At 42.9% G+C, this 12,346-nt stretch overlaps 1 protein-coding gene across 1 annotated transcript in view; it reads left to right on the top strand.

Moving 5' to 3' along the window:
* Positions 1–2,825: 2,825 nt before the first annotated feature.
* Positions 2,826–12,346, top strand: part of CC2D2A (coiled-coil and C2 domain containing 2A) — a 486,222-nt gene continuing 476,701 nt past the window's right edge. Inside the window, exons 1-2 of the mRNA XM_078772721.1 lie at positions 2,826–2,831; positions 2,980–3,160. Of these exons, the coding sequence (XP_078628847.1) occupies positions 2,826–2,831; positions 2,980–3,160 (187 nt within the window). The remainder of the gene's footprint in view (positions 2,832–2,979; positions 3,161–12,346) is intronic.

Raw genomic sequence — 12,346 nt, 5'->3', positions numbered from 1 at the left:
GTCAATCCATGCACTGATTGCAGAAAAAGCCATTTTAAAAAGAAAATTAACCTGAAATTGCAGACAGAATTATTTATTTTATCTGACAAGCTAAACGATTCTTCTTCTTCTTTCGTACCTCAAACTTTAGGTGAAATGCGATCGATTTTTAAAAAATCAGAATTTGAGCAAATCTGTTTCATTCCTTTGTTAATATGCCTCCCCTATTGATAAATCTGCAATTTTAAATTTCATTTGAGGTTGAAATGACCGCAGGAGATCGTGTGATAATGATCACGTCCTGGAAGGAATGCTTCTTCTTCAGTGGGTCATCACTTTGAGTGAAATGCGATCGATTTTTTAAAAATCAGAATCTGAAAAAATCTGTTTCATTCCTTTGTTAATATGCCTGCCCGATTGATAAATCTGCAATTTGAATTTCATTTGAGGTTGAAATGACCGCGGGAGATCGTGTGATAATGATCACGTCCTGGAAGGAATTCTTCTTCTTCAGTGGGTCATCACTTTGAGTTAAATGCGATCGATTTAAAAAAAATCAGAATCTGAGCAAATCTGTTTCATTCGTTTGTTAATATGCCTCATCTATTGACAAATCTGCAATTATAATTTTTTTTGAGGTTCAAATGACCGCGGGAGATCGCGTTATCGTGATCACGTTCTGGAAAGACAATCTGTGTTTCTTCTTCTTTCAACAATAAAGACTTATAGCTTCGAGACCGTACATCCAATCATCTTGGAATTTTGCACACTTCTTCCGCTTGATGAGAGCTACATTGCATTAAAAATTCACGTCGATCAATGCAGTGGTTCAAGAGTTACAAGCTTTTTAAAATTTAACTTCCATTATTTATGGCGGCCAAACCATGTGACTTATCAAAACGTCTCAAGTAACGATGAAACATACCCCCATGAGGAACATTTGTGTAAAGTTTCCACTCGATATCTCCAAAAATTATGGAGGTGATTCCATTTCTAGTTTGAGCTTTAAAACGTCATAACTCTGAAACCATGTGTCGTATGATGTCGTGCTCATTGACTTTTTTGTTCGTCATGCATATGCGAATATGCATGCCAAGTTTGGGCTCGATCCGTTCAGCCGTTGCGGAGAAAAAGGGGTTTTTGTGTTTTTTCACGGAAAACAAGATGGCGGCCGAACCATGTGACGTATGACTTCGAAAATTTTTGCATTCTGAGTTTTTTTTTAACTAAGCATCTGGGGAAAAAATCCCATTTTCGGGGGAGAAAATGTTTTGTTTGACGAATTCTAACCTCTTAACATTAGCATTTTTAATATACTCGATACACATGTCTTTTGTTCCCGTTGAAGAGTTCTTTAGAATGAGCCATTCCTCAAATTTTTCCATTGAGGCGTTTCGGAGATACAGAGGGGAAAAGTTGAATTTGATTTACAAGATGGCGCCCATACCACGTGACCTATGATGTCATAATTAGCATTAGAAAATTCTCGGAGCCGAGACGATCGTTTGATGAAAATTTCCTGTCAATCCGACCAGCGGTTGCTGAGAACATTCATTATGAAGTTTTCGGAGGTGCAAAATAGGGCGGAAGAATAATAATAAGAAAAACTCTAGCAGTAATAATAGGTTACTCTCCATTTCATGGAGAGCAAACCTAAATATCTGTTCCTCCTTACCTTTGGTTCCTTCTTTCTCATCCGATCGCTTTCGTCCTGTCCCCTATTGAGTACCTGTGGCACGATTTTTGGCCAACCGCTTCGCAATCGGGTTAGTCTTTGCTAACGGCTCGGATTTCGGATTGCTAAACCGCTCGGCAAACTCCATCTTGTCCGGGATTCGAGCGGAGTTACCCACCTGCCTTGTGGAGGGATTGGCGGAGGTGTACGGGAATCCCTTGACCAATCACCTCGGCCAATCCCACCCCACAGGGGAGCAGGGTAGCTTCAGGATTGGAGACGGCCAGTGCAAAATACAAGGGGGATTAACCCCCCCCCCCCCCTTTGGTCAGGGGAGCGCCGTCCCCGTTTCCGTAACAATATGTTTTAGCAATCAGCTGTTGATACATTTTAGCAATTAACTGTTGATAAGTTTTCGCAATTAGCTGTTTTAGTAATTAGCTGTTCGGTGTACCACTGTTGCAAGTGTGGAGAAAAGTAATCACACTTGAAGAGAGCAAAACGGATCTTGCTTGGTTTCTTTTTGAAGTCCTAATATTTAGAAGAAAGGAGCTAAAATGCCAAATACGGTAGTAATAGGAGGAGGTGAACTAAACCAACAGATGCAAGATCTACAAAGAGAATAGACACCGACCTTAGTGGATATCATGAAGATTCCCTCAGCATTCCAGAAAATTGAGGCCACGATATTACTGGCTGAAGGTTCAGGTGCATCACTTATTTGGTGCTGGTGGCACCTTGTGGATACATTTCATGGATTTCATATTGGTTTCAGGATCACAATGTAGGTAAAGCCACGTTTTCTCATTATTTATTAAACGAGTCATAAAGTTGGCTACTTCTGCATCAAACAATGTGAAGGTCACTACATAATGCCGCCATTGCTGTCCTCGTGCGTTCAGAGGATTTGGAGGATCCATCCTGTTGAGACCTTAGAAACTCACATGGGTTCGTTGATGATTATGAAAACGTTGCCTTGAAAAATTCCATTCTGTGGATATTCGGCAACACAACACAGTGCTCCTCCATGATGAATAAGCATTTGATAACAGCTCAATATTCAGATTTGGTCAGATCCATAGTTGTATAATGCATTAAACTTCCAGCTTAGACTATTAAACACCAAACAATGTCAGATTAATAACATGCAAGGCACATACTGTAATCAAGCATGCATGTAAGTTTTAATGAACAAAAAACTGCGGCTCTTGGATGTCAATGAATACCTCACCCATTGTACAATACAATCTTATAATATCAGAGAGGTTTTGAAGAGGCAAAGAGAACATTTTTTTGTTTTTGTATTAATTTGATTTTGTTGCCAGGACAAAGAGGGAAGAGAAGGTGAAGAAATCGAACATCTGGTGGATGAGTCTGATGACGTGCTGGGACCTTACGCCCGCGATAATCGAGATATGCTGGTTTATCGACCGACCAAGTACACAAATACCAAAATCCAATGTGTGCAGGAGGAACAGATCCTTTTTTCCCCCAGCATGGATCCAGGTAACGTTGCACCAAACAGGGCATAATTGAGTACAATCCGGTACAGAGAATGGAAGATTCCGCTGTATGAGTGGTTCATTGTATGTAAATCATCTCACCGACTATTTACACACTCTTTGGATGTTTTATTTCAAGACATCTTTGCAATGTTTTAGATCATTATTTTTCTCGACCCACTTGCGTTACCCCTCTTGTACTCCACCTGCATTTTTAAACCATAATTTTGGATTGACTTGATTTGAAAAGGTGATGCAACTTCATGGCCACCTCTGTTTTACAGCCAATGCAATATTGATGCTTAACATTTTATTGTTTACCTCCGCGTTATCACTCCACATACTGCACCTATAAGTTTTTAATGTGGCAGAATTGATTTTGATTTAAAGCTTTGTTCTTCAACATAATCTCTTTTATTCACAGTTTTGTCTTCTTTTTTTTTGTCCTTTCTGATTGCAATATCATGACAATCTGATTGCAAAATTCACAGTTTTGTCCTTTCTGATTGCAACAATCTGATATATATATACAGTCACGTGAAAACGTAAGTACACCCCATGTAAAGTTTTGACTTTTTCAACATATTTCAACATACAGCTATTTGATCTTCATTTCAACAATATTGATAGATAAAGGTGATATAATATGACAAATATCATGAAACATTTACATTTTGTAGTCCATTGTATAATTTAAATAAACATAAATGCAAATTTCGCATGTGGAAAAAGTAAGTACACCCCTACATTTATCACTACTTCAAATACCTAAAATTAGAATCAGGTGCACCAGCTCAGGTGCAAATGATTAGAACATCGTCAGAGAAGATCTTGGAGGAACCTGTCTTATTTAAACCTCAGACATTTAGTTTGGTTTGCTCTTTGTTGTTGAAGTGTGCGGCGTCACCATGCCTAGATCAAAATAGCTCTCTGAGGCCTTCAGAAAGAAGGTTATAGACCCCGACCATTCTGGGAAGGGATTTAAAAAGATCTCCAAACAATTTGAAATCAATCATTCGACTGTCCAGAAGATCATCTACAAGTAGAGAAGATTCCAAACAACTGCCAACTTGTTCAGGCCAGGCCGCCCCAGCAAGTTCAGCCTGAGAGCAGACCGCAAGATGCTGAAAGAAGTCTCTAAGAACCCCAGAATGTCATCACGGCACCTACAGGTAGCTCTTGCCACTGTTGATGTCAAAGTGCACGAGTCTACCATTAGAAAGAGGCTGCACAAATTTGATCTAAATGGGAGGTGTGGCAGGAGGAAACCTTTGCTGTCCAGAAAGAACATCAGGGCAAGACTAAAGTTTGCCAATGAACACCTGGGCAAAGACCAGCACTTCTGGAACAATGTGCTCTGGACAGATGAGTCAAAGGTAGAGCTATTTGGCCACAGTACCAGAAGACATGTTTGGCGAAAACCAAAGACAGCATTTGACCACAAGAACCTGACACCAACTGTAAAGCATGGTGGTGGAAATATTATGGTTTGGGGCAGCTTTGCTGCATCAGGGCCTGGGCAGCTCACCATCATAGAACCCACTATGAATTCTTCATTGTACCAGAGGGTGCTTGACGATTATGTGAGGCCATCTGTCGGAAAGTTGAAGCTCAACCGAAGGTGGACCTTGCAACAATACAATGACCCTAAACATACCAGTAAATCCACCAAGGAATAGCCAAGTCAAAGCCCGGATCTAAATCCCATCGAGATGTTGTGGGGGGAATTGAAACGAGCTGTGCATGCAATAAACCCCTCAAACATCGCACAGCTGAAAGAATTCTGCATGGAGGGGAGGGCAAAAAATTTCTCCCAGTTGATGTCAGAGACTGGTAGAGAGTTATAAGAAACGCCTACTTGAGGTTGTTTCAGCCAAAGGGGGCAATACCACCTATGAGAGCCAAGGGTGTACTTACTTTTTCCACATGCGAAATTTGCATTTATGTTTGTTTAAATTATACAATGGACTACAAAATGTAAATGTTTCATGATATTTGTCATATTATATCACCTTTATATATCAATATTGTTGAAATGAAGATCAAATACCTGTATGTTGAAATATGTTGAAAAAGTCAAAACTTTACATGGGGTGTACTTACTTTTTCAAGTGACTGTATGTATATATATATATTTATATATATATATATATACAGACTTGGCATTTAATATGGAATATTTTTTTTTCTTGACTTGGGTTTACTTTCTTAACTCAGTATATCAATCTGGTGAGTTTCTTTTACACTTTTTTGATTTATTTGTTAAAAGAACCATGTCACTGATTGTCTGTCGCAGCAAGAAGTCAACAACAGGATTATATGACAGGTGGCGTGGCAAAATGTATGGACAGGTGCATTTGACGATTGGCTTCACAGTCAGGTATACAAGTGTTGTTGCGTTCTGTATTAGTGGAAAACAACTGCTGCACGTCTCCAAAAGTAATTGCCGCTTCCTCAGGAGATGGTCCGTCAACTCGACAATGCTGTTTGTCATGGAGTGGTGGCTTTACGAAATTACGGCATGAAAGAGTGTGTTATTGCTCAGCAGTATGGCATCACTCAAGGTCAGGTGTCAAAGATCCTGAAACGAAATGCTCAGAGGGGTGTCCCTACTCCAATACCGAGGCCAGGACATCCCCGCAGAACCACAAGGAGGGATGATCGCCAGCTGCACCAGTTAGTCCACAATGGCCGTACCAAGTCAGCGAATCGGCTTAGGGCTGAGTGGCAGCAACTGACAAATGTGCCTGTATCCAGAAGGCTAGTCCATCAACGACTGGTTCAAGCAGGCTATCGTGCCAGGCGTCCCCTGAGAAAGCCACGCCTGACCAGACAACACCGCCAGCGCCGATTGCAGTGGGCCAGAGAGCACCGTCAATTGCAGCCAGGACACTGGAATCACGTGATCTTCAGTGACGAGTCTAGATTTCTGGTCTATCGTCAAGATGGCCGCGTCCGAGTGTGCAGACAAGTGCATGAAGCCGACAACAAAGATTGTATAGTGCCAAGAGTCCAAGCTGGAGGTGGTGGGGTGACCGTTTGGGCTGCTTTTCATGCAGGGGGCAAAACTGACCTGGTTGTTCTGAATGGAAACCTGAACCAGTTCAGGTACAGGGCCATTCTGGAAGAAACATTGCTTCCATTTGCTCGTGCAGCCTTTCGAGGAAACTTTGTCTTCCAAGATGACAATGCACGGCCTCATCGTGCTCGCATGATCCAACACTTTCTTGCTGACCTTGGTGTAGAGCATATGGAGTGGCCTGCCATGTCCCCGGATATAAATCCGATAGAGAACTTGTGGGCAGAATTAACGCGTCAAATCGACCACTTGGACCAGCAGCCGACCTCTGTGCGTGAATTGTTGTCACTGCATGGCAGGCTATTGTCACTGCATGGCAAGTGATTCCTGTCCAAACCTTGGCAAATCTCGTGAACAGCATGCCTCAATGTGTACGTGCTCTCCTGAATGCTCGTGGGGGTTACACGAAGTACTGAACTGTAATTTTACTGTCCGTAATCCCAGTCGTAATTTAACTTTTGTTTTTGTTAAAAAAATTTTTGGCTAATGTGCAAAATAAAGAGATACTTCTGGAAAACGTACAAAGGTTTAATGCAGTACTGTCCATGAATTGAGTTCGATATCAGTTTACATCACTTTCAAGGATCAATTTATTTGTTTCGAAATGTCAAATGTGGTTTTTGTTTCTTTTAAAGGTCACATTAACAAAATCTAGAATAATTTCAACATAATTCCAATGAACTTTTGGTTCTAAGACATCTTGAAAAGTAAGTTCACCCCCACAAAAAAAATATTCCATATTAAATGCCAAGTCTGTATATATATATATATATATATATATATATATATATATATATATATATATATATATATATATATGTATGTATATATATATATATATATATATATATATATATATATATATATATATATATGTATGTATATATATATATATATATATATATATATATATATATATATATATATATATATATATATATATATATATATATATATATATGGTATCTGTAATCTGGTTCTCCAACCTAATGAGCGGACAACATGATGTCATCGCCATGCACGTCCGCCTTGCCTGCAAAGTTCCAGAGGAACCATCTAGCAGTGCGTCATTACGGATTATAAATACAGATACTGTCACAAGTGCATGCAAAACTCACAGTTACCGACCTGGTTTCGCCCTTGTTGGGGCTTCATCAGGGCAACGCAGTGAGGCTTTCCATACACTTGTAACTCTGTGACCCTTTCGGTTTTTATATCAGTCACTATGCGACCTTCATATCATCAGTGGAGAACCGCCAGCAAGGTGTCCCATACAGCTGCTGCTGCACCTTGCTGGGAGCGATAAGCACCGCCTGCCACGCGGTGACGTTATCTCTAGTATCCACTCATCATATGGAGTCGACCTGGTTGCGGTTGGGAGTTACTAATAATGGTATCTGTAATCTGGTTCTCCAACCTAATCCTTATCGCTCCCAGCAAGGTGCAGCAGCAGCAGCTGTATGGGACACCTTGCTGGCGGTTCTCCACTGATGATATGAAGGTCGCATAGTGACTAATATAAAAACCGAAAGGGTCACAGAGTTACAAGTGTATGGAAAGCCTCACTGCGTTGCCCTGATAAAGCCCCAACAAGGGCGAAACCAGGTCGGTAACTGTGAGTTTTGCATGCACTTGTGACAGTATCTGTATTTATAATCCGTAATGACGCACTGCTATATGGTTCCTCTGGAACTTTGCAGGCAAGGCGGACGTGCATGGCGATGACGTCATGTTGTCCGCTCATTAGGTTGGAGAACCAGATTACAGATACCATTATTAGTAACTCCCATCCGCAACCAGGTCGACTCCATATGATGAGTGGATACCAGAGATAACGTCACCGCGTGGCAGGCGGTGCTTATCGCTCCCAGCAAGGTGCAGCAGCAGCTGCATGGGACACCTTGCTGGCGGTTCTCCACTGATGATATGAAGGTCGCATAGTGACTTTTTTTTTTTTTTTTTTTTTTTTTTTTTTTGTATACAAGATCGAGGCTCGTGAAAGAGCGAACATTAATCACACAGAAAGACAAACCGACACATAAAACATATAACATCGGGGGCGGTAGACAAGATGGGGAGAGAGGGGGAAGGACACAAACACAACATTTGAGAGCAGGGACCGAGAGACATGGAGACATCGAGAGATCTGAGAGAGGGCGAAGGCTTTGGGGGGGGGGGGGGGGGCATGGGAAGGGGGTGGTGGGAGAGGTATAAAACATATGGACACTGCCAGGACTTCCAGGAAAGAAGTTGGAATTTCAAACAAGGTGGATCTGGGGTGAATTAGCGGGGGTAGAAAAGATCAAGGTTTTGGATGGGGGAAGATAAGAGATGGTGGTGAACAGCTGTTTTAAAGACCTGGAGGGAGGAGTGGGATTGAAGGGAGTGAGGGAGTTTGTTCCAGAGGCGGGAGAAAAGAGGAATGAAAGAGTGAAGGTGAGCAGAGAGCCGAGATTTCAGCAGTTTAACCATCAGAGGGTTGCTGGCAGATCTTGTGCGACCTGTAGGAATATTTGGGGGACAGAGCACAGAGAGAGCTGGAGGTGCAAGGCCGGAGAGGAGTCGGTAGAAGACAGAAAGACCACCTACCTGCCTGCGGTGAGTGAGTGAAAGGCCCTCAGAGATAGCTTCATCGCGGGAGATTCCAATAATTCTGAAAGCTTTGGTTTCAACAGCGTGAAGCCGAGCTAGGTGTGAGGCAGGAGCACCGGCCCATAGGGGAGAACAGTATTCCATTGAGCTGCGGATGAAAGCCTTGTATGTGGTGAGGAGCTCAGGTGTGCCGAGGAAGGACTTCGCACGACGGAGTGATATATATATATATATATATATATATATATATATATATATATATATATATATATATATATATACATATATATACATATTGTAACGATTTTGAGAAGTGTGTAACGAATTTGAGAAGTGTAACGGTTTTGGAGGAAGTGTAACGAATGTGGAAACGTTACAATGTGAATGTTACAAAAGTATGGTAACATCCTCGTAATGTAAATAATGGTCGCAGCCGTCGTCCTAGTTAATTCCATGAAACTTACACGCAGGTCACGATATATCTTTTAAATAGTGTATTTCCTTATTCCATGAAGGCTAAATATGTGTTTCCCACTAGATTGACTTTGCATTGTATCAAACAAAATAAGCGTAGGCCCTTCCAATTTCCCCAAAACCTCCTTTCCAATTGCCTTCCGCATTTTGGGCGGTTTTCTTCAACCGCCATTGCCCATGTGCTTTGAGTCGGAGAAGAAAGGCGTGTCTCCACCTCGTCATAAGAGGGAAGGAGTGAACCGGCCCTAACAGCCAATCAGCACCGCGGTGAGCGACCCGGTAGGCGTGCCCTCGGAGCCGGCGGCTTAATTCCGCCCGAGGTGATAAAAGCGACTGTAAGGGACTGCTTTATGAGAGGCCTTGGGAGAGGCCTTGGGAGATGAGCAAAGAGACTGCACCAAGAGGATCGGTGAGATGCGAAACGCTCCAAGCCAAAGAGGAGAGGTACTCGGCAAGGAAACCAGCTTTGGAGAGACGCGCTGAAAGGAGGGAGACGGCTCCACCATAAGAAGAGGAGCAGGTGTGCCGAACCAGCGCGTGGCGTCTACCGCAGCGGATACGCGACGAAGGGGTTTCCCGCCAAAACCGCGAGGAATTGCGAGCTGCGGCCTCCCGACTTTGCCTCCCTCTCAAGCAATCCACCTCAAGCCCTACCTGCCTGCAATATCCCCTGTGTAAGTGTGAACGTCCTGTCCTGCTCATTGTCTTGGGGTTAAGTAAAAATGAATAGTGTAAGTTAACGATTCGCTGTGTTACTGCTTCTTCCATCCATTGCTTGTGTGTGTATAATAAATCTGTTCTTCCTCCGTACTCTTCTTCTTCTTTTTCATTCTCTTTCGGTCGCTTTAGAGGTTTCGCGATTGAATATCTGTGGGGCGATCTGGTCAACGTCAGGTGGAATCGGGCTCTAATCGGGGAGTAACTGTTCGGACGCGGTTAAATACACCACCGCTCGGTCAATATAACATCTAAAGCCGCGTCTGTAACAATATATATATATATATGTATATATATATATATATATCTATATATATATATGTCGGGAGTCCCTTTGTGATCGTAATAGACTTCCACCACCAATTTGAGAATGACAAACGTTTATTAAACACCAAGTACACAGCTAGGAGGGATCGGAGACGTCTACAGCATGAATGTACAGCATGCCAAGTCAACCTTCCTAAGGAAACACTGATTCGCAGTTCATTTATACAGAGACACGCTTATCAGGGAATCTCCGCTGAAGTTTGGGAGGACAAAGGAAACTTGCGTAATTGTGCCCCCACCGACGTCCTTCCTTTCGCCTCGGAGGAGTGAAGCACACACCGTTAGGATCCGGACCAGATGTGTTTTCAAGGCTCCGAGGTGACAAGAGATATAATTCACTGAAGGGGGTTTGCATTCCTGGTCTTGATAAGGTCATAAAGTGTACGAGGCCGTTTGATGAGTTCCAGGCGTTGGATGTACCTTTCAGCTCACATTCTTATTTAAACTTAATCCAGAGCAGGGAAGTTAAGTATATTTATCATAACTCAAGCATTATTTGATTATACGAAATATAGTTAATGTTTTAACAGTCTATCAGAAAAGGTCTATGTCTACAAACTCAAGCATCCCACGTATATGGTTCACATTTCACACAGTGTTCGCATTTCTGCCCACGGCTCGCAACGCAGTTTCCAAACCGAAGGAGAGTTTTACAACAAGGCTATCTGGCCTGGAGAGAACGCATGTATACAACAAAGCCATCTGTCCTGCAAGAGGAAGCATGTAGTTCTCATTTTAAACTATGGCCAAGCAAAAACCCTTTTTTTATTAACTATGAATAACAGTTCATCCAATCATTTATAACAGCGTTTGTACAGTAACAAACCTATAACCGACATTAACCTTCCTCTTGTCTCGTCGAGACAAAGTATCAAGAGACAACGTGCCTCATCGGCTTTATTGAAAGACAATCGTGTAATGTGGGTGTCTCCCAAGAGCATGCCATGCGCCCATAGCGCCTCGCCCGTGCCCTTGAGGAATGTGTCGTGTTGTGCGTGCTTGGAACCTGAGGGCTCTAGAACATGAAGGTCCATTAACGTTTCGGATCCACAGCGAAGGCGTCTGGTCTGGATGAGGTTCTGCCCCACCAGGGGGCCCATCACCTCCCCTGCGGAACTTGCTCCCCCCACCCTTTGCAGACGCGGTCCTTGCAGATCTTCGAAGTTAATAAACGATCATGCCCATGAGATCTCTCACGTGCTGCTGTTCTGGGGAATATATAATATTGTCAGTATCTTGTGTCTCGTGTTCCTGGTCTGGGTACAGAGCGTTAAAATCCGAAATATTTGAAGTAAAGAGAGAGACTTCCTTTATGTCAAAGTCTCCCATGGATGCCTGATCAGCTTGCGGATCCAGGATATCCATGTCGGGTCCCTTGACTGCCAGACCCAGCGTCGCAATCAGATCCATAGTTGGGTCGGAAGGGGGTGTACAGCTGTGAGCTTGCAATACATAAGAGGGGTTAGCCAGTTCTCGCAAAGGGTTTACAACACAAGTATCACAGTCATCACAAAAATCAAAACAGGCATTAGCCAGTTCCCGCAAGGGGTTTACAGCACAAGTATCACAGTCATCACAAAAATCGATACAGTCTTCTGAAGCGCCGGTCACATCTGCCTCGTTGAAGGACCCGTTCAGGTCGACGGCCTCTGTGGTCAGAACCATGGTCGTCGTCGGCGGCTTCTTTGTTTTCCATCCTGTAAAGTACTTTCTCATACAGAAGAGGACTAGAGATTTCATTAGTGCCCCCCAGATTACTACCCCGATTATCACGGCCAGTGCGGTCAATAGCCATTTCACTATAGTGCCTGTCCATCCCCGGAACCAGTCAGTGAGCCAGCTAAATTTATAAGAGTTCTCGCACGCGATCCGATCGATCGTCAGGGCGTGGCTAGTTTCCCTTAGTCTCACTATTGCGGCTGACACTTCTTCGGATGGATCAGGTATGTATGTGCAACATTTTCCCTCTACTAATCCGCATACCCCTCCTTTCTCTGCCAG

Source organism: Myxine glutinosa, chromosome 2, assembly GCF_964187855.1.
Source record: "Myxine glutinosa chromosome 2, kmMyxGlut1.1, whole genome shotgun sequence".
NCBI lineage: Eukaryota > Metazoa > Chordata > Myxini > Myxiniformes > Myxinidae > Myxine > Myxine glutinosa.
The sequence above is the reverse complement of the archived record's forward strand: the minus strand, read 5'-3'. Positions and strand labels throughout refer to the sequence as shown.